This window comes from Gavialis gangeticus, unplaced genomic scaffold, assembly GCF_001723915.1.
Source record: "Gavialis gangeticus isolate Ggan-Ray unplaced genomic scaffold, GavGan_comp1, whole genome shotgun sequence".
In the NCBI taxonomy this organism is placed as follows: Eukaryota; Metazoa; Chordata; order Crocodylia; family Gavialidae; genus Gavialis; species Gavialis gangeticus.
Window position 1 is genome coordinate 8,792,827 of NW_017729029.1, and position 20,983 is coordinate 8,813,809.

Consider the following 20,983-nt stretch of genomic DNA (forward strand, 5'->3'; position numbering starts at 1 on the left):
GGGGTTTTTTGTTGTTCTCCCGCCCTGGCAGGGGGTCGGGCTAGAAGATCTACTAGGTCCCTTCCGACCCTTAATCTATGAATCTATGTATGCACTTACACACACACAATCTCTTTCGCCTTCCTCTTTTCTCCTTTCTCCCTGCCCGCTTCCACATGCTAAATCAGTAGCTGTATTACTGACACCCAGGTAAAGTTAAGCAGGCACTATCCTAAATTTAAAACATTTACAGAGTGGAAAAAATATACCATGTGTGAATGACATTTAAAAATGGTCCCAGGATATCTGTTAAAAATGAATCTCCAGCATCACTCAAAGTCAGTAGAGCCAGAGTGTCTCTGGAGAGCAGCTGTGCTCAGGGGGTTTGCAGCAGTGAGTTTGAAAGAGTACAGTATTGCTTTACAGCCCTTGGACCCCACCTACCCCCAGCCATGTCATGCAGAGGAAGAGAACATGAGGGGTTATCATGGAAATATTTCTACCAATGGAGTCATGGAATGTGGGCTAGGTTGATTAGGAGCCGGCAGAGATGCTGCAACTTGAGCCATTTAAAAACTGGATTAGGAAGCACTGCAGAAAGTATGATATGAAGTGTCTTGCATCGATGAGTTCTATCTACTCAGAAGTTAACAATGGGAAAGGATTCTTATGACCTCCTCCCCTGGATCCAGGTGATCACACTGCAGGAGTTGGGTGCACTGCTGGTGCTTTGCTAGCTTCAAGTCCTATAAGAGAACTGGGGAGAGTTGCCAAACACAGAGTGAGGTTGTGCTGGAGGAATTTACTGTGTTTGATTCATAGTGTCATTAATTGGCAGGCAACACTGCCGGTGTTCTGCTATCGTACCTGGGTTTTCCACACAAGGCAGGACTTGCCTTACAGCTTTTGTTTTATTTGGTTGCATCTTGTAAGCAAAAGGTTTGTTGTTCTGTTGGCCAGAATCCACCCTCCTCCTTCCAGATCAGGAGAGGGGGTGGTTTATAGCTCACAAGGTTTCTGTCTCCATCTTTGCTTTCAGGTTCTTTCACTTAAATGCTGTTCATGTGTGGGATCTCAGTATTTTTTTCATGTCGGTGAATGGTGTTACCTCTGCTTTACTAATGGGAGAACTAAGGCATAGGGCAGTGAAGTGTCTTGTCCATTGTCACAGAGCAAGTCAGTGACAGAACTGAGAGCAGAACTTTGGTCATTTTGCGTTTGGCCCATTGGGCTCTGGAGCTTCCCACACAAGCACTCTTTGTCTTGTAGTTGGGGAACCTCTATGTTCTGTTGCCTACCATAATCTTTCCATTGCATCTTTGAGCCAGCACCCATTGGAGAGTACTTTTGTCTTACCACGCTATATGTTTCTCTCCACTGCTTATTTCATCTATGTGTGTGTGTGCATATGCTGAATTCCCAAGATAGGACAAAAGGGACTTTCCTGCCAGTGTAGTGCTGGGGAGTGTTGTGCACCAGGCAGGAACTGCTTTTCCCCCATGGCAGATTTGTCTCATCAGTTTACTATCATATCTTTCTGGGTGTGGACATATGAACTGTTGTCTCTGGAGCATTGTCCAGTTTACTGTGGAGGAAGGGTGGAGCAGATCCACAATTCACAACATTTGTTCTGAGGGAAGTGCTCTTCCCTGGTGTTACATTACTTCCAAAGTAGTTGGGTATAAATTTACACCAGAAAAAGTTCTCTGACATACGTGGCCTCCCTGTACCATTGACATTTTCATTCTGTGGTAGCCCTTTGCTGAATGCAAACCAGCTCAGCTGCCACCCACCTAGTGGCCATGCCTTGTAATAGCACCTACTTTTGGGCCGCCTGCTTGGGATAGCTGGTCATATGTCTGCTCCTTAATCCAGGGTAAATGTACTCCAGAGCAAAATCTGGGTAAATGACTCCAGAATAAATAAGTTGTATGTCTATCCTTTGATATAAAAAACAAGGAACTATTTCAAATCAATTTCACATGCAGTTTTTTATGGAGAGAGGCAGGAAACTATTCCTTTCAGCATTTTCAACTACCCCTGTTCCAGTAATGCCCTCACTTGAATCAGCTGGGAATCCTTATGGAGCTGTATCCCATCAGCTTGTATGAGTCTACACACTTCTTTCTCACCCTCTCGTCTCTCTCATTTCCTATCCACACACATCATGGACATCCAGTTCACAGGCTAAGAACAGTGTGGAACTGGGGTAGTGGATGATTTGGGCACAAGGTCACTGGTTCAAGTCCATTCCAGAGTGGCAGAAAGGACGGGCTGCTTGTGGTTTGGCACATCTCACGCTGGCAGTTTATCTACTGGCAGTTGGGTATCTGGTGTAAGAAGAGTTCTCTGTGTAGTTTCCAGTGGCAGCAGCCCACAATTTTTACTCCCTTAGGCAATGTCAGCCAAGATTAGCTGACACTTGTAAAGCAAACTACCCCACTACCCCAACTGGGTGCTGCCGACCTGAGGCTGAGGTGTGTTGGTGTAAGGAAGCTTGTTTGCTGCTTGGCAGCACTGTGCCTGTTTTGTGGAGCTAGGGGTTCAATCACCAGGGCTGTTAATCTGCCACCTTTTATTTAAAATATTTGGGAGGTGCCATCTGAATAACAATTGTGCTTTATTGCTCTCCACTGCCCTCTGCTTTTCAACTTTGGGATTGTCAAGGAAAGTTTCAGACAAAGCAGGGTGGCAGTTTTCACGTTGACTGGAGTGAGATCCAGCAAGCTCATCTCTATCTTTCCAGCTGGATTCAGAACCATGTTCTGATGTTTCTAGTGTCCACTGGCCGCAACTCGTGTTGTCTCTGTTCCATCTCCAGTTGACTGCAATGCCGTATTGATGGGTTCCTTCCCCTCTTACGAGCCAATGCAAGGTGAAATCTCTGGGTGAATGGGAGCTCTGGAGAGTGCACGTGGCAACTGAGTCTCTGCTGGGTGACATTTACCTCCTCAAATGTTCCTTTGTAGAGACGAAGCTTCAGGGTTTTGTTACCTGAATGATGTTGTCCTGGGTATCCTGAAACTCCGACAGAAGTTTGACCGCATCCTCTACATTGACTTAGATTTGCATCACGGGGACGGTAAGGCCACAGCATGGGTAGAAAAGCCATCCATACAGTGCAGCCCTTTAAGCTCTGTGGAAGCTGGGAGAGGCAAGGGGCTGTTGTTGCAGTAGAGATGACCTGCAGCAAGAGCAGTGGCATTTTCTTCAGTTTTTTTACATCTATGTGACCTGAATTACAGGCTGCCCCTTGAAGCTCATCTTGTCCCCAGACCTGGCTCTGCATTATTAAAATGCATCCTCTGTTCTGAGCAACATTCTGATATTTAAAGCAAGACTTCCTATATTAACAACTTGTTCTAAATCTAGCCATCTGCTTTGTCAGGGGCCGTCCAGTAAGTGGATTTCCTCATGGTCCTTTGCCTTTGTCTCTGGGTCCAGAACAACCAGTGACAGCGCTTTTAATTGTTTAGTACCATCAAGACAGGCTTTAGTATTGAAGCAGCCAGGGTTAAATGATGCCTTTTTAAAAAAAAGTATTTTGATGCTATAAAACTGAAGTCAGAGTGGACCTTGACTGCAGCCTCTCTCTGCATAGGGGATGTTATTTCAACACCATTTAACATTTCCTGCCCTTCAGACTTTTATGGTGTGTTTCATTTTGGTCTGTTTTCTCCTTACATTTGGTTTGTGTTAAGTCTCCTGTAACTTCACCCCCCACCCTTTTTTATATCAGAGTAAAAAAATCTTGCTTGGTTTGTAGGGCTTTGGAAAGTGAGGAACCAGGAATTGTTTCTAATTGGGACCAGGCCTTTGCCGGGGCACTATGAATCAGAGCTCCCAGTCTGCCCCCTGCCCTTTCAGTCTGAGCAGCCAGTACCAATGCTGCAGGCCTTTGCAGTGGCTTGTGATATGGAAATACGTTCACTAATGAGTGAGACCAGCACAACTCATGTCAGTTGTGACCCATGCTACATTTGTTAAGGGTGAATTTAATGTGCGGTTATCTGCCTTATATTATTGGCTTCTTCCCTGCTCCCCTTGCTGCTGCCTGCTTGTTGATACATATTTTGGTGTGTTCTCTGTAATGGTGCCTTATATAAGTGATGTCTCTGTTTTTCTGTCTCTTTTTCCTTTGACAGGTGTTGAAGATGCCTTTAGTTTCACTTCCAAAGTCATGACTGTCTCTCTTCATAAATTTTCTCCAGGATTTTTCCCAGGCAAGTGATCTTATGGTTTCATTAATTAGTCTTAGATTACCACTGGGACCACAGCAGAACTTCTGGTCTGCTGATGAGTCCTGTTCCTTTTAGCCTATCTAGGTGTTTTGCCACCCATCTGTGTTTGCATGCACTCTTTACCTATCAGAATAAAACAGGAGCCCTGTATCCTCAGCTTCTTCAGCCTTTCAGACACCAAACCATCCAACTGAGAGCACTCTAAGGTCTGTTCCACCATGCAGGCTTGTTGTTTGGACTGGTTTCCCAGTGCATGGCAGAGATAAGAGTGCAGATTTTCAGTGGTGTTTTGAGGCGTCCCAAAGGAGCAGTGACAGCAGCTAATTCAGCAGTGGTAGGGATGCAACAAGGCACCTTAAAACAACATACTGCCACTTGTTTCACCTTTCATACAAGGCTGGCCATTCATTTCCAATGTGCAAGTTAGCTTTTTTTAAGGCCAGCAAGTCAACTCTGCATAAAACATAATGAAGTTAGTGAAAGCCTGGCACAGCAGGCCCAAAGAACTTGTGCCTTCCCCTTTTGCCTTAGTTTAGTTCTGGTTTTAGACATCCATGGCTGTGTTTGTATCTCCACAGCGGCCCTTCAGATGCTATGCAACCTATATACACCTTAGTCTTCAAGGTGTCGAGCACTAGCCCCATTCAAGCAAAGCTTTTATGCATATGTCTGACTCTCAGCATTTGAGTGGTCATTGGGGCTTACTTATGCACTTAACATGGAACATGTTTAGGAGCAGTCTTGGGTTAGGGCCAAATATTATGCCTCTGAGGCTGAAAATTCACTGTGCATATAGTGGTATCATCTGTGATGCCAGCTGGGAGCACATTTAGGCTTTCACACCACGGTCCAAGTCCTCAGCTGGTGTAATCCAGCATGGCTCCGTTGAGGATCTGACAGGATTGGGGCTCCATTCTGCTATGGAAATCCTGAGGGCATAGCTTTACTGCCGAGGTAACTTCAGTGAGTAAGAGCTAGGAGTGAGCATGCACTGCCATAGCCTAGTTAGTGTGTCCATCCCAACACTGCACTAGGAGTCTGCTGTCCTGGCCTGTGCCTCTTCATGCTTCAGTAAGCTGCTCCCCACTGTGATTTTCCACAGTAAATTGTGAGATAACCCAGTTGGCTCAGGATAATAGACAAGTTATCAGGGGGAGGGCATTAGAGGAGTATTAGCTCTGGAGGGGCTTAGCAAGGGTGCTCACTATAACATAGGTGGGTTACCAACCCAAGTGGAAGCAGCTCTTGTGTTTAGAAGCAGCCTGGGCTGAAAGCATCACAAAACTGGGATCAGATGGTGTTGTGTGTGAGTTAATTCTGCCGTGAAGACGTAGCCATAGTGAGAGGTAGACCCTGCCGTGTGAACAATACAGTCTAGCTCGGCCAGGCAGTTATTTCGGGCGGAGGGCTGCTTACCCAGTTTTGGCAGGCTGTTGAGGGCTGCATGGGTAGCCCCGCCCCTTGACATGTGCCCCGCCCCCTGGTCACAATCTTGGGACCAATGTCCCAATGTCTTTGGTCCCAAGACATTGGGACATTTGTCCCATGTCCTAGGGCCAGTACCGGTGGGGCCCAAAGTGGGGCACAGGCTGGCAGTGGTCTGTGGAGTCAGGCTGGGCTGCACCAGCAGGGAGAGGGGGGAGCTGATCTGGCTCGATAGAGCCCCTGCTGGCTGCGACCCCATGCTCCCGCCACCCTGCTCTGGGCCCTGCTGGCACTGGCCCTAGGACACTGGCGCAGGCGCTGTGCTCCTGCTGACTCCCTTTCCACTTACTCCCAGTGTCCCCCAGCCCCGCGGTACAGGTGGGGGGGTAGCACACAGCCCTGACCCCCTGCTTGCTGGCAGGGAAGAAGCTGGTGCTGAGCGTGGGGAAAAGCGGCCCCTTGCCCGCCCCGTGGCTGGCGCTCCCTGCTGCAGGCACTCACAGCCTATGTGGGGCTGTCCTGAGCAGCACAGGCAGCCCCATGCGGGCTGCAAGCGGCTGCAGCACAGGGCACTGGCCACGGGGTGAGTGAGGGGCCTCTTCCTCGTGCTCAGCACCAGCTTGTAACCTAGCCCTGCTGCCAGCTTGGGCTCTGCGCCGGTTCTGGGCTCGCCTGTCGGGGCTGCACACAGCAACAGCAGCTGTGGCCCCCCTGTGTGCCATGTCGGGCGCTGTTGGCTGCTGCTGCCCACCTGGAGCTCACGTGCTAGGCAGCCCAGAGGTGGCGGTGGCAAACACTGCTCAGCGTGGCGAGCGGGGGGGCTGCAGCTGCTGTCACCACGTACAGCCCCAACAAGTGAGCCTGGAGCCGTGCGGGGCCCAGGTTAGTAGTGGGGCTGGGTTACGAGGTGGTGCTGAGTGTGGGGGGTGGAAAAGCGGCCCCTCGCCTGCCCCGTGGCTGGTGCCCCATGCTGCAGCTGCTTGCAGCCCACCTGGAACTGCCTGTGCCTGTTCTGGACAGCTCCATGCAAACAGCTGCAGCAGGGAGTATCGGCCACGGGGCAGAGAAGAGCTGCTTTCCTCCATGCTGGGAAGGAGCAGGGAAGGAGCCCGGGGAAAAGCTGAGCACGGTGGGGGAGGCGGGAGAAGCAGCCCCTCCCCTGCCCTGTGGCTGGCGCTCCCTGCTGTAGCTGCTCACAGCCTGTGTGGGGCTGTCCAGAGCAGGCACAGGCAGCCCCAGGTGGGCTGTGAGTGGCTGCAGCGTGGGGTGCTGTCCACGGGGCGGGCAAGGGGCCACTTCCCCTCCCCCCACTGTACTCAGCTTTTCCAAGGGCCACTTTTGCCCGGGTTCCTTCCCTGCCTGGGATCCTCCCAGCTGGGGCTGCAGGGCCCTGCTGTTGTGGGAGCCTGCCGAGGCTTCCCCTGGGTCTTACTGCCCTTGGTTCCTGTCATTTTTGACACAAACCAAGGGCAGAGAAATATTAATTTTCTAAATTTTTTAGGGGCTCCACGGGCCAGATAGAATGGCCTTGCTGGCTGGATCCAGCCCACAGGCCGTATTTTGCCCACCCCGGTCTAGCTAGTCTAGACTAGCAGAGTGAGAGAGGAAATATTACCCCCATACTACATATGGAGGAACTGAGCCCCAGGGACCAAGGACATGCGTGCACCACCTCTGTGTGGTATGGGGGGGCTCCATCATGTAGTGTGTCATACCCTCCTACCCCAGCTCCTCACATGCTACCTCCTGGAGGGAGGCAGCCTAATCATACAGAGTGGCCATGTCTGCACACAGCTGCTCTGCTTCTGGCACATTTATTGGTACATGTTCAGCACTATTATAGGGCAGCTGGGCTGAATTGCTTCCAGGAGCTGACATGTGCAGAATAGAAGAGAGGGTGTGAGGCTTTTCCTTGTGGCAGTGCAGTACAAAAAACCATGTAGATGAGCCCTGAGTGACTTGCCCAAGGACATCTGAATCTCCTGAGTCTAAATCCCATGCCTGAGCCACAGGACTACCTTCCCCTTTAGCAGCTTGGAATGTGGTAGGTACATGGCTTGTGTCTAGAGGTTCACTAGTTTCTCTCCAATGTAACTTTCCACTCTGCTTCCTGCCTCAATCACCACAGCTTGTGTAGAGAATTCCTCTGCCACTGTTGCTTAATGCTCTGAAGCATCTGTCTTCAAACAGGAACTTTGTTGGGGGAAGACAGTTTGCAGAGCTTAAATCTGCATTCCAGCAGCTACCTGTGGGCAGCTATCATCCAACAAAATAACTCGGGTTCCCCCATATAAAAGGCTGTGTGCCAGCTTCTCTGATTACGCTACACATCAACACTTCCCATCCTATACAAAATATCCAGGACCTGTTCATTCTCAGAGCTGATTCCATTTGCCTTTTAACTGTTTGTGATAGATTTGTGTTTCATTGTCCAGGTACTGGTGATGTGTCTGAGGTTGGCCTGGGGAAGGGGCGTTATTACACTGTCAATGTGCCCATTCAAGACGGCATTCAGGATGAGAAGTATTACCAGATCTGTGAAACGTGAGACTTTTTCCTATCTAATATGTTTTGTTTGACCATAATATTACAGGGAAGGGAACCTGTAAAATTAATTTTATGATTTTATGTTGCTGTCTTCCCCTCCATATTAGCAATTTAATAAGACAGATAATTTACATGCTGAAATCTCTTCTTGTAGGATTGCAATACAAATAATATATGCTGAAACACTGAGCAAGAATTGGCATCTGTCTGGGGAACAATCATTAAGGGCTTTTAAAATAAATGCTCTGGAATTGCCATTTAGAGAGAGGCATGTTTGGGGATGAGTTGAGATGACTTCAAAACATGTAAGCTGAATTGCATGTGAACTTATTTTATTTTCCTTGAAAGGGTGAAGGACTAAGCACTCCTTGCTGGTAGTGGCACTGTTGGTTTCAGTGAGGCTGATACCTCACCAGAGAGGTACTTGGGACAAATCACAAGTTGTTTATCCCTTTTTAAAATGAAATCTGGGGCCAGTTCTTTTCTAACTTTAACATGTTGCAGTTGGCTGTGAGGCGAGTGGTCATGGAAGCCAACGGTTAAAACCACTTGCATAGTCACTGCCTATAACATGCTTTGAGCTTGCAAGCTTCCTCTCCCAACTCTGTCAGGCTACCTCACTGCTAACTGTACGGTAACCCACTTCCCCACCACTGTATTTCTAGGCTTTTATCACTTTTGAGCATATGCTTACAAAAAGTGAAGTGGCTTTAAAATTTTTCGGTAAATAGCTAAGTGTGTGAATGAAACCATCAAGTGCATTTCCAGGAGTAACTCAAGTTAGGGTTTTAAATCCAAATTAAAAACTGTATGCAGTCTGCATTCTATAAAGCTGGAGTGACCTCTCCATGGCACAAAAGTCTGGGCAGTGTCTATGGAGACACATTGGGTTGCCTGCACAATCGGTGTCCCCCCCTCTCGGCCTTACTGATTTAGTCCAAAGGAAAGACAGGCACCAGTGTGTTTGGAACCAGCTTGGCTGCTGGAGCAAAGGAGATCATCTGTTTGTCCATCTATCAGGGTTCCACTCCTAGCCTGGCTGTTGACCAGAGTTAAAGTCTACCCTATCAGTTCTACAACCTTTTGGTGGCATTTCTTTTGCCAGGGTTAAGACTGGTACCTCCGTCTAAGGTGCTCCTGTTTCCGAAGCCATTGGCATCCTAAAGATTGCCAGGTTATTTAACTACCACCCAGCATTCAGCGTTAACAATTGCAAGTAGTACCAACTACTGCAGGGGTAGGCAACCTCCGGCACAGGTGCCCATGTAGCGCACAGAGTCATTTTGCCTGGCAGATAGTGGAGAAGGGGCTGAGTCTGCGCTTCCACAACAAGGATGGGACTCCTCGTGGCTCCTCTGCTGTCTGCCCCTCACATGCCAACATCTTGCAAGTCAAGGTTGTGGGTGTTTTTGGCACTCTGCCCAAAAAAGTTTGCTGATCCCTGGTCTTTTGTAAATTACAGTAGCAAGTGAATTGGACCTGACACTTACATGTGCATGTAAAAAATAAAATACTTTTAAAATATACTGGTACAAAACTGATGCTGAAGTTTAACATACTAGGAGAAATTCTGCATTGACCCATAGACCATTACGTACTAATTCTGCAGTGTCAGCTATCTGACCTAGAACAAGGATTGTAGACTCACAGGACACTGAAATTCCAGCACATCGGAGCAGACTTGATTAATTGAGTTTGCTGGAGCATGGCAATTGCCATGCTCCAGCAGCCTCCTGCATCTCCTGTATCAGTGTCCCTGTGCTTAAAAATGATGGTGGGGGTGCTTGAACTAAAGCTCATTGAATGAGCTTTAGTTCAAGTACTCCGACGCTAATGCACAAGAGCCAACTAATGCACAAGAGCCAACGATGCTTTAATTAGAGTGGCTCTTGGACCTGCTATAATTAAAGCACCACTCCCCTCCACCCTCAGAGCATGTGGTAAGTGCCCCCATTGTCTAACCATTTGCAAAGTGGTTGTAGTATTTGATGGTGACCTGTGACCGTGAAGTCTATAAGCAGGCTACACCCTGGGCAAAGAATTTCCTCTTATTCTCTTCACCCAAAATCCCTGCTGGTAAGAGAAGACCTGCTCATTGGTACTCCTTTCCCCTTTGGCAAATAGCTAGGCTACAAGCTCCACTTTAGCATTTCTCACCACTGGGAATCAGTAAGATGTTATGCAAAACCATTCCACCTCCCTCTGTCTTGGCAGCAACTGCCTTCCTCGTCTCTATGGAGACTGACCCATGGCAGCACAATGATAAAAATAAATAAAAAAGAAGCTTGCTATTGGAGTCTGAAAGCATGTGCACTTTGAACTTGCCTCTCCATAAATAAGAGTGCTTGTGTTTGAACACTTTTGTTCTAGCTGATAAACTTCTAACTTGCTTCTGGGTGGTATGGCATACATATAATTGCCTATTGTTTCTGGAAATGGAATGACTCAGGATCCAATTAAATTCCATTGTTAATAATAGCTTTGGTGTGGAACTGAGACCAAAGTGTGACATTTATTTTGTTTGAAAATCTGACATGTCTTTGAAATATTGAAGACAAAGGGAGGAAATGTTTGAGAACAGCAATAAGATTGACAGCAGGCAGGTTGGCTGTTCAGCTGTAGTTGCATGCATCAGTTAGATGTATCCAAGACCTGTTTCTGCACACGGTGCTCCAGTAACTCTGGACTTCAGTATTTAAATAGGCCATCCATCAAAAGAAAAATCTGGGAGTGAGTATCATGAATACTTGTGCTTGCTCGCACACTTGCTCAATCACTCGCTCACTCTAGAATCTTATTTAGTTAGTCTATAAAGGTCCTTTTTTGACTGACTTCAGACTAACACAGCTAACTATCTTTCTGTAAACACAAGAGTATCCTGAATAACTCATTTGTTCCATATCCATCCAAAGTGCCTGAATTAAGAAGTCGGATATCTTTGGATAAAATGTATGCACCTTCCCATGTAATTTAAATATAAACCTTCTGGAGAGAAAAATGCAGTATGTGAGAAACTTTACAAGTATAAAACATTACAAGTATAAAAAACCATGCTACAAATAATCTAGAGACTTCTGAGAGCATTATCTATGCTCAGGGGGCTAGGAAGAAATATTTTATAGCATATTGATTCAAATAGTTTCTTTCTGGAGCCCTCACCTCTAGGTATGGGGCATGTATGACGTAAGACTAAACACGCAGATTCCATGTCTGTGGAGGCTCTGAACGGATGTAACAATTGAAGTACTTCAGACAGTGAGTAAGTGGATGTTTGTGACTAAAGAAGCACTTCCAAAAATGGCTGCAGCACTTCAAAAATGATCCTCAAAAAAACGAGGAGTCCTTTTAAGGTGCTTCCTTTTGAAGTGCTTCTTGGAACGTCCATATGCTCCACAGAGTATGACCAGAACAGGGTTTACTCAGTCCTCCAGCATCCTGCCGTGCTCCACTGGAGGAGGCAGTGAAGGGAGGGAACGGGGCACTCCACAAACCTGTGCTCCCTGGTTGGAGAGTGCTCCGTCGGGGGGGGCCACTGGCAGCTCCCATCTGCACAGCACTGAAGTGCTCCAAATTGGAGCAGAATTTGGAGTGCTTCAAATGCTCATCTGTCCATGGCCAAAAAGATCTGATTTGGTAAGTGTAAAGCTCAGTGATGATGTGCATTTTCTTGCTCCTATGACTACCACCCACTCTCTCCCCAGTAGTATGGTCTTACCCAGAGCTGCTGAACTATTTGTGGATGAGGTAGAAGTCGGAGAGGGTGCATCTGGAAACACCCAGAATGCAGATAGAGTTTGGGAGATGAATGCCCTTGGTCCTAACTTGACCAATCCCACATGCCAAACTGTTGCCAGAGGAATCGGCAGCCTTCTGTATCCCAACTGTGGTTTTTGTAGACTGAGTAACCAGTAGTTCTTAACTAGTGCCATGAGACTTTTTCAGGGGTACTGACGCGTAGGTGCTACCAGGCGAAACTGCCTCACGCTTCTTGCGGAGCTAGATTGGGAAAGGTTGTACCAGCTCCTGCTGCAACCCTCAGTAGGGCAGCCAGGGCAGGATGGGGGGCATCAACCCCAGGTGCCAATTTGGAGGGCGTGGCAAAATGGCAGCCAGTCAGGGTGCATAGCCCCAGCAAGGCAGAGTGCAGGGAGCCAGCCTCAGCAATGGCAGCAGGGGTTGTCAGATAAGACCCTCCTGTGTTTATCTCCACTCCCTGCTCTCCCCCTGCCCACCTCCTCCTACTCTCAGGTGCTTGGCACAACAGCCTCATTCTCCCCACCTTCTCCATCTCTGCTCAGTGTGCAGAAATCCTGTGGTAGCCCTTTCCCATCTGGCTCTGCACCAAGGGTGTGAGGCAGTTTCACCTGGCCACGCCAAAGGCAACTTCCTGGTTAAGAAGCACTGAGGTAAGCTGAAGCAGGACAACAGTGTTTCTTAATTGGGGTGCTGCCAAATTTTCAACTCCAGTGGTTCTCAGCTGGGGTGCCCTGAATCTAAACAGGCTGAGAACCACTGGACTAAACAGTAAGAGCAGTGGTCATTCACAGGGCCAAAAACTCTGATCAGTTTTCAAGATCTGTGTTTTCAGTGAGGTAATGCTGGAGGCAGGCAGGAGTGACAAGAATTGCTACTGGAAAGAAAAGCCACAGCAGTAATAGGTGTGGGCAGATGAACAGGTTTAAAGTGGCAGAGGACTTAATGCATGCAAGTGTCTGCCAAGCTGATATGCTGTAACTTTTATCTGTCCAATTTTTCCCACAGTAAGTGCAGTTAAACCACAATGACTTACACTGAATGAAATGGGTGACAAACTATTGCAACTTACTTCCACTTACTGTGGGATAGAATGGAGAGGCATCATAGTTACCACTGATTCAGTTGAGCTAGAGTAGTGGTCACCTACTAGTGGATCTTGATCTACTGGTAGATCTTGGAGCCTCTTGCAGTAGATCTCGGAGCCTCTTGGAGTTGATTCAAGGCTGGGCTGGGGGGGCTGAGTGCCCACGTGCATGTATGCATGCGCCCCAGCCCAGCAGGTCAGTCCATGAGGGAGGGAAGGGGTAGGGGATAGATTGAGGTCCCCAGTGGTGAGGGACGGGGTTGCAGAGGCAGGAGCAGGCATAAGTTGAGTGGGGCCCAGGCCAGGTGGGACTTACCTGATGGGGAGGCACACCTCCAAATAATTTTTTCTCCTTCTGCCTTGATTTGCCCCCCCTCCCCACTTTCCCTCCCCACAGACTTACCTGCTGGGGGGGGGGAGGCGGGAGCACACAGTAGATCTTGGGTTGCTTTTAAATGCCAAAGGTGATCTCCTACTTAAATGGGTTGGAGACCACTGAGCTAGGGTAAGTCTAGAGAAGTCAATACAGTTTTTGTCTGTCCACATCCAGCATCACTAACTGCTAGTTGAAATGCTGTGACTAGACAGCCTGATTTTGGTTGGGTGATGCTCATGAGAGCAATAAAATGCACATCATCACAGAGCTTTGCACTTACCAAATCAGATATTTTTGGCCATGGACAGGTGAGCATTTGAAGCACTGTGCAGATGCGTAGATGCCAGTGGCACCCCCTGCTGGACTTCAGCCACAGAGCACAAGTTTGTGGAGTGCCCCATAAGCCTCGCCTCTTTCAAACTCCCTTTCTAAGTATACTTGTTTTTATACAAGTGACTGTCCCTCATTTACCTCATAATAAGGCTAACAATACACCAGGATTTCAAAGACACATTGGAGTGGATGGGAAGGGAAACAAAGATACCTAGTTTGTTGGGTTCAGGTTCAGACTACATTCATCAGAATGGATAGAGTGATAGTTGGCCCTGTTAGTCAGAAGTCAGTGAAAAGACAGGGTAGATATTCATCTTTATAGACTATATATCAAGAAAGAGAGCACGAGCTTTGATAAACCCAAATTCACTTCATACCCAACAGTGCAGATCTCTTGGACAGAGTGTTCTTTGGAGTGTGTAGATGCAACAGGCAGAAATAGGGGCACTACTCAGCTACTGGACCTTATTTTGGGTGTAGTCCTGGAATTTCATGGGCCTCTTATCTGTAGAGGTTGCACTCAGCAAAGGGCAGACAAAAGTTGCGAGATGTCTGCCCTGCCATCTGGATTTCATTGAGTTGATCTGGATTTCATCGTACAACAGGACACTGATCCTAACCACTCTGTGAAGCTGGCATGTTTAAAATGTACTGCTGCAGAAACAGAACTCTTGCAGGAATGTTCAGATTCATACTTAAACCCAGCAGAATCCAGGAAATTTGAAATTAAGGCTGAAAATCAAGAGCCAAGCACTCCTTTGTTTCTGTACTGAACACCCTTAATGATGTTTTTTTTTTTTAAATGTTGGTGAAAGGTGCCAATTTGACAGCACTGGAGCCTGAAATCTTCTAAGTATCAGTCTTGGCAGATTATATTTAATGTAGGAGTCCAAGCAGAATCAGGGGTACTTATCTGGTTGCCCAGCAGGAAAGTTAGGTGATTCCAGTTTCCCTATAAGCAACACATGCTTTGTTTCCCAATACAAATGTTTTGTTGTGTATGTGCCATATTATGTCCAGACCAGATCCATAATTCATACTGAATACAGAGAGCTAGTTTTGTTAACACTGGCATCATCAGCCTGACTACGGCCATGTATCTAAATATGCTTCTTGAACCGCTGTTCTGGTAGGAAGATGTCAGCAATGTTCCATAGCGTGATTTAAGGAGGTATTGTAAGCAATATAGAGTGTGGTAGGCAGCACAGTATTTTGGGGGGACAAGTGGATGAGCTGAGCATGGCAATTAGCCATTTCTCTGGCTGTTGGATTCCAGGGACAGGTGGTCCCTTCTACTTTCAAGGTGTTTCCTAGACTCTTAGTTATCCCCAGATACAGACAGACCTTCAGCTCAGTGACCCATTTGATGGGCAGTGCACCTTTCCATCCTGCAGGGACCATTTCTAGAAGTAAATCCATTTCCCATATGGTCTGTACAGTCCTTTAGATCACCAGTGAAAGACTCCAGTAGTTGCAGTGGTTTATGATATAGTCATTCACCTGCCAGTAATAGGGTTGAGACTGTTTCCTTCAGGACCTGTTAAACAGCTTTCTGATGATGATAGTGTTTGTTCAGTACTGGCTGCAGTTGGATTGGCCAGTGTTATACACAGGTTTTGCTGGGCTCTCTAGATGGAAGGTAATCTTTTATACTATTAAACAACATTGAATGGAAATCCTGGGGAGATTTCAGCCTTAAGTCATTGGGGTTTTGAGAAGGAAGGAGCATTGTGACAAACATACATCTGGAGGACATGGTCCTTGTATGCAAGGACAAGAAGAAGAGGGTTGAGTAGGGGGAAAAAAGGAGTCGGTTGTTGTTGTGGCTGAGTGTTTTCTACTACTAGGAAAGGGAGTGCTGCGTGTGTGTTTGATAAATTTGGGTGCTACTATTTGAAGATTAGGGAGATCCTCCATAACACACCTTCATCTACCCCACTCTCTAAGATCCAGACCAGTGTTTGAATGCAAACTTTGGGAACCCTTCAGAATCGTGGACTTTACTGAGATTGACCCAGGACTAATGGAGAGAAATTCTGAATATCCCAATTCATTCTTGTATCTCTGTGATTACTACAGAGGCTTATGTAGCTCTCAACTTCCATTCTGTTGTCACTCAAAAAACTGAAGAAATTGGCTACATCCTACTTAATAGAAACTCTCACCCTTTTCTTTAACTGTAATTCAGCCCTTGGACACTATTCTTCTGACCTCACAGTGTGAAACAAAAGGGCACTTATCCTTCTACTGCTTCCTGGGCTTTTTCAGTGGATTTAGTGCTGGTGAAAGATGCAGAATTGATAGCTGCCAAGACTGAGGCACTCTGTTTGTCTAAACAACAAGGACAGCACAGAGCAGGCAATGCAAGCTTCTGTCCACACACAGTCATGATGAAGGTTATAGATAAGAAGGGGCCACTGTGAGCACACACTGTTTACTTGTGTAGCCCAAGCCATGGGTCTTCCCAAATTCCTTCCGTTTGAACTGGAGCAGACCTTTAGTAAAAGCATCCACCTTTATCAGTTATGTGACATGATGCTGAATAGTTTGCTTTGGTCTGCACTGGTCACTAAGTTTGAATCAGCACGGTGTCCCCAGACTTGTTTAGTTATGTTTGAACTTGATAAAATTCTGTGACATAGACACAGAAAAGTCACTGGACTCAATAGAGAGATGTCTGGGTGATACTTAATGGTGTGTGTCAGATGAGGTTAGGATAGTGATGACCTTCTATCCTTAAGTTCTTGAAATTCTGTGAGACTCCTGCTGTATTAGGCTGACTGGACTCTCTCAGCCATTGGACTGTGGTTTTTCCATTGTGCCGACCAGCAAGACAAATTCTAGCCCACCAGCAAGAGAAATTCTTACAGCCCCAGAGATGAACCTCAGCATTGAGTACTGCTTCTAACGTCATTCTAGAGCAATAGAAAGAATTTATTTGTTGTTGAACACAAGGCTGTGGGTAAGAATGGGGCTGAACAATCAACCTACTGTAACAGAGATGCTAGGAACTTAGACAATATTGATGTTTCAGTGAGGTGTTTATCATTTAGGTAATGCCGCTAAACTGTTTTCAAAATGAAGAGCTTTTCAGAGTGAGTATTGTTTAACTTTTTTTTTTACAGCTGCCAACCAAAGCCTGCAGGGTTTTGCTGAGTGACACTTCCCTGTCCTCACTGGGAGACCTTACTAAGAAACGCTGGGAAGATTTGGCTCCAGAATCAGTTTTGTGTGGCTGGAAACAATTTGGGTTCATCCAAGTTAGCTCCTTCAGGGGAATAATTGCAGGGCTCATGTGGTAGCAATTCTTGCATTTGGTGGAAGTGACTGATTCTTGCACAATAAGATGACAGCCTCATAGATGAAGCAGGATTAAGGAAAACCAGACCCATGTAAACTTTAACAAGTCCCAAATGGGGGCTCTTGGGGTTTGAAGGCATTAATGTGATTGTACATCAAATGAAATGGCTTTAAAATTTGTATATTGGAAAGTGTCTGTGCTGCTGGCAGCAATTTCAGCCCATCTGGCTTTGGATCTAAAGGCATTAAGAGCAGACTCCCCCTTCTCTCCAAGTCTTCCCTTGGAAGAGGTAAATGTTCCATTGTCCGTGTTATTTCTCATGTCTGCCTTTTATCAGCTAATCCTCTAGAAGAATGTGGAGCGCCTTGTTGAGAGAGCAAACCATTGGGCTTGGCCAGTATCTACTGTCTGTCTAGCAGAAGTGGAGACCTCTGCAGTGGCAGTTCATGTAAGGGAGCACCCTGAGAAAATGTCAGGGTGTTTGTCTCTGACAGGAATCAGAACAAGAGTGATGGTGTGCAAAACTTGGGGGCCAGTGGATGGAACATCTTTGGACCCTGGGGGGAGGAAAGACTTGTGTCGCTCTCCAGTAACTGCTCTTTGCTCTCATATCCTCTCCATGGATGACTGAAGGGAGAGTACTGAAAGGTCTGAATGAACAAGGGCTTTCCTATGGGAAGGAAGGTTATCACAACATGGGGCCTGTGGGGGATAACGCAGAACAAGAGGGGCAGGTGCTTCTTGTGTAAAGAGAAACTTGGGTGAACCACTTGCCTCTACAAACACACATGCTTCAGCCTGTTCCTCTGAGCATTTGTGGAATTCTTGGGAACTCATCAAGAAGAGAGCATACAACCCAGAGTGGTACATTTTTATTTAATGTAATATTAGCACTTCGTTTCAGTCTCCTGGGCTATTGTTTCAGTATCAAGAGTTCAATTACAACATGGGCAGTTGCCCCCACCCTCCCCGATCAGTGTACTTGAACTCTAGGAGTCTGCTTCCCTGCTGAGGCATCAGTTCAGTCTCTGTAGTCCATGCAGTCCTTTGTCTCTTCTGAGATTACTCACAATGGGGCCATTTAGTGCTAATTGTGAAGGTGGGATTTTGTTGGGTTGGTTTCTCAGTCACTACTAACCTGCAACCACTTCTCTCTCCCAGCTGTCTTTCTTCTGTCTACTGACCGACCGATCATTGCATTGTAGCAACCTTTGGTCATCTCTGACCTGAGTTGCCTCTGGAACAGCGGCCTGCTTGTAGAGGGTTAAAGTGTTATTTCCCGTTACTAATGCCCTGAGTTATCCATTCTCCTCACACTTTACCCTGATGACTTCCCCATGTGTGAAGAGCTGCTTATTGTAAACAGCTGAGCTAGAGTCAGCTCTGTTGCAGAGATCACATTTCCTGGTTTGCATACCAAATTTCAGATGGGCACCTTGTGTGTTTTGAAGGAAGTTACTAATAACTGTAGCCTGATATGCTCCCGACATCTTTCCGATTTGGCAGAAAGCTCCACTGCTATGAAACCTAAAACTAATGACTTGGCAGCTGAATGCAGTCAGGCCCTTGTGAACAGTGACACTGGAGAATCCAGGGGATCCACACTGCAGTCTTTACACAGAGACAAAAAAATCATTCGCATTTTTACACAATGCAGAGTTTTAGCTATCTCTTCATTAATCAGAGTGAAAATCCCTTGTAAGCGTGACAGAAATGTCAAGAAAGTTGATCGTGTGATTCTTCTGATGAAATAGGTGGTTGCCTACAGAAGCCTGTACCTATCTGAATCTCTAATGTGCCACCCTGCCTTGCCTTATTTCTGACTTCAGACAGATGTGGCTAACCATCTCCCTCTGTGGGTGATCATAGATCTCACTTTTTTGTCAAAGGAATAAAATAAAGCACTGCCAAGGTCAGCAAACAGCACTGCACCCTTACTGAGCATACAGGGTTTCATCTCTTTTTGTTTGCTAATTCAGGATAGCTGCTGCCTGTGACATGCTGACAGACTGAATTTCCTAATGTTAATTTTTCTGGTATTTTTGGTGTTTGTTTATGGCTCCTTCCAGTCGTTAATCTGCTAAAAACATTATTTTCCTTGCTTTCCATGTAGCCACCTTGAAAGTGCTGTGCCTTTACTTCAAGCTCTTGGCAAGTTTGGGCATCTTTGGACATGCGTGCCTCTCTAAACTGGTTTCAGAATTGTATAAATCAGGGGTAGCCAACCCGTGGCATGGGTAGCCTGTGTGTGTGTGTGGCACATAGTAGGTAGGGGACAGAGCAGACAAGGCGGAAAACAGAGCATCAGATCAGGCAGGAAGCACAGGGTAGTGAGCAGAAAGCAGAACAGCTCATTGAGCAGGGTATCAGGATCAGAGTGAAGTTTAGGGAGAGACCATGGCTTGCCTTGTGGCACACCTACCAAAAAGGTTGGCTTCTCCTGATATAGACAATCAGTGTAGACGTTTGTTTGGGGTCTCTTCATTGTACCTTTATAAAATCCTACCCTCAAATGTTTGCTTCAGTGGGATTTTATCTGTTTTCACCTTCAATCCTGTATGTAATATTTAAGTACCTTTTTTTTTTTGTTCCTACTATATTCTCAAGGCCCAAAGATCCTGTGGTATGTAATCAGGTTAGAGGTGTTAAATTGGGTGACTGCTTTTTCCTGTCCTAAACCTAATGTATAACCATATTATGCTTTTGGTGGTGTTATAGGCAAATACTATACATTGGCAGTAGGCAGCCTTTTCCAGTTGCAGGCCAGAATGACCCACATCAGGTCAGAGGTGTACATGCACTAGGACCTGCCCACAGCTGCTGTTTGTCCATGTGGCAGCACAGTGAGAGTGCCAACAGCTTGAAGCCCCATGCTACCAAAGGCCTGTGTCCACACGCTGGATCTAGTGGTTCTGCTGGGCAAATCCAGTTCCCAGGTCATAGGTTGCTGCCCCCTGCTATACACTGTAGTGTTGCTAGGTGCTCTTAAATATTGATTGAATTTCACTGCAGAGGTGGCTCGATTTCAGTAATGAGGAAAGTAGTCTTTTTACATGGAGCTTATAAACCTGAAAGTCTTGATCTTGTGAACACATGTGCATGCAAGTATCCTTGAGCTCAGCTGGACTATAGATTTGCCTTGCCAGCCGTGGTTTTGTCAACCATAGTTTTGAGTATCCACGGTTAATATTCTGAATACCGTTTTGGCTACCATGGTATACAGTTTTCAGTAGCCATGGTTTTCTGTGGTCACGCATCAGCCTGCCAACCACCTGGCCCTGCTCGTGTCTGTCCTCCCCCTCCCTTCCCCCCCAGTCCCTGCTCCCCCAGGTGCAGGTGGCCCCCAGCGCTGCCAGAGGCGCACATAGTGGCGGGGGGCTGGCCCCCCCCCCCCCCTCCTTTCCCTCTCCTAGGTAAGAGGCAAATGTGCCAGGGGAGATGCTGCTGCCACGCTCTGGGCACGCTCCATCCCCACCTGCCAGCGCATACCCCCTATAACCTGTCTAAGTACCCCTAGGGGTACTCCTACATCTGGTTTACCACCCTATGTATTAAAGATAAGTAACAATGATTTGTGTACACTATACTGTATAGTATATAAGTCCCTAACCCCATTTTCCCCATAAGACTTTAGTTTTGCCAACCACTGGAACTTTCCAGAACCTAACCCCCACGGTTGGCAAGGGAAACCTGTACTTGTATGTCTGAGGTCACTCAGGATGAATAAGGTTCCTTGGATGAAAGTTTTGTAAATACAAGTCCATTATATTGTAGGAATGGTGTCCAAAGCCGCTCCCACACTTGTTGTGTACCAAGTGAGATTGGAGGTGTATATGTTCTATATCTTTCCCAGGTTACTAAGGCAAAAGTGTCCCTTCTAAGAATTGCATCTGTTTCTAACTTGTCAGGAATAAAAACATGGTTGTTTTTTTGGGGGGGGG

General features: G+C 46.7%; 1 protein-coding gene across 1 annotated transcript in view; it reads left to right on the forward strand.

Moving 5' to 3' along the window:
• The window catches only part of LOC109300516 (phosphorylase b kinase regulatory subunit alpha, skeletal muscle isoform-like), a 180,850-nt gene that overhangs the window by 145,094 nt on the left and 14,773 nt on the right, over positions 1-20,983 (forward strand). The window contains exons 36-38 of the mRNA XM_019521178.1: positions 2,949-3,061; positions 4,125-4,202; positions 8,081-8,189. Of these exons, the coding sequence (XP_019376723.1) occupies positions 2,949-3,061; positions 4,125-4,202; positions 8,081-8,189 (300 nt within the window). The remainder of the gene's footprint in view (positions 1-2,948; positions 3,062-4,124; positions 4,203-8,080; positions 8,190-20,983) is intronic.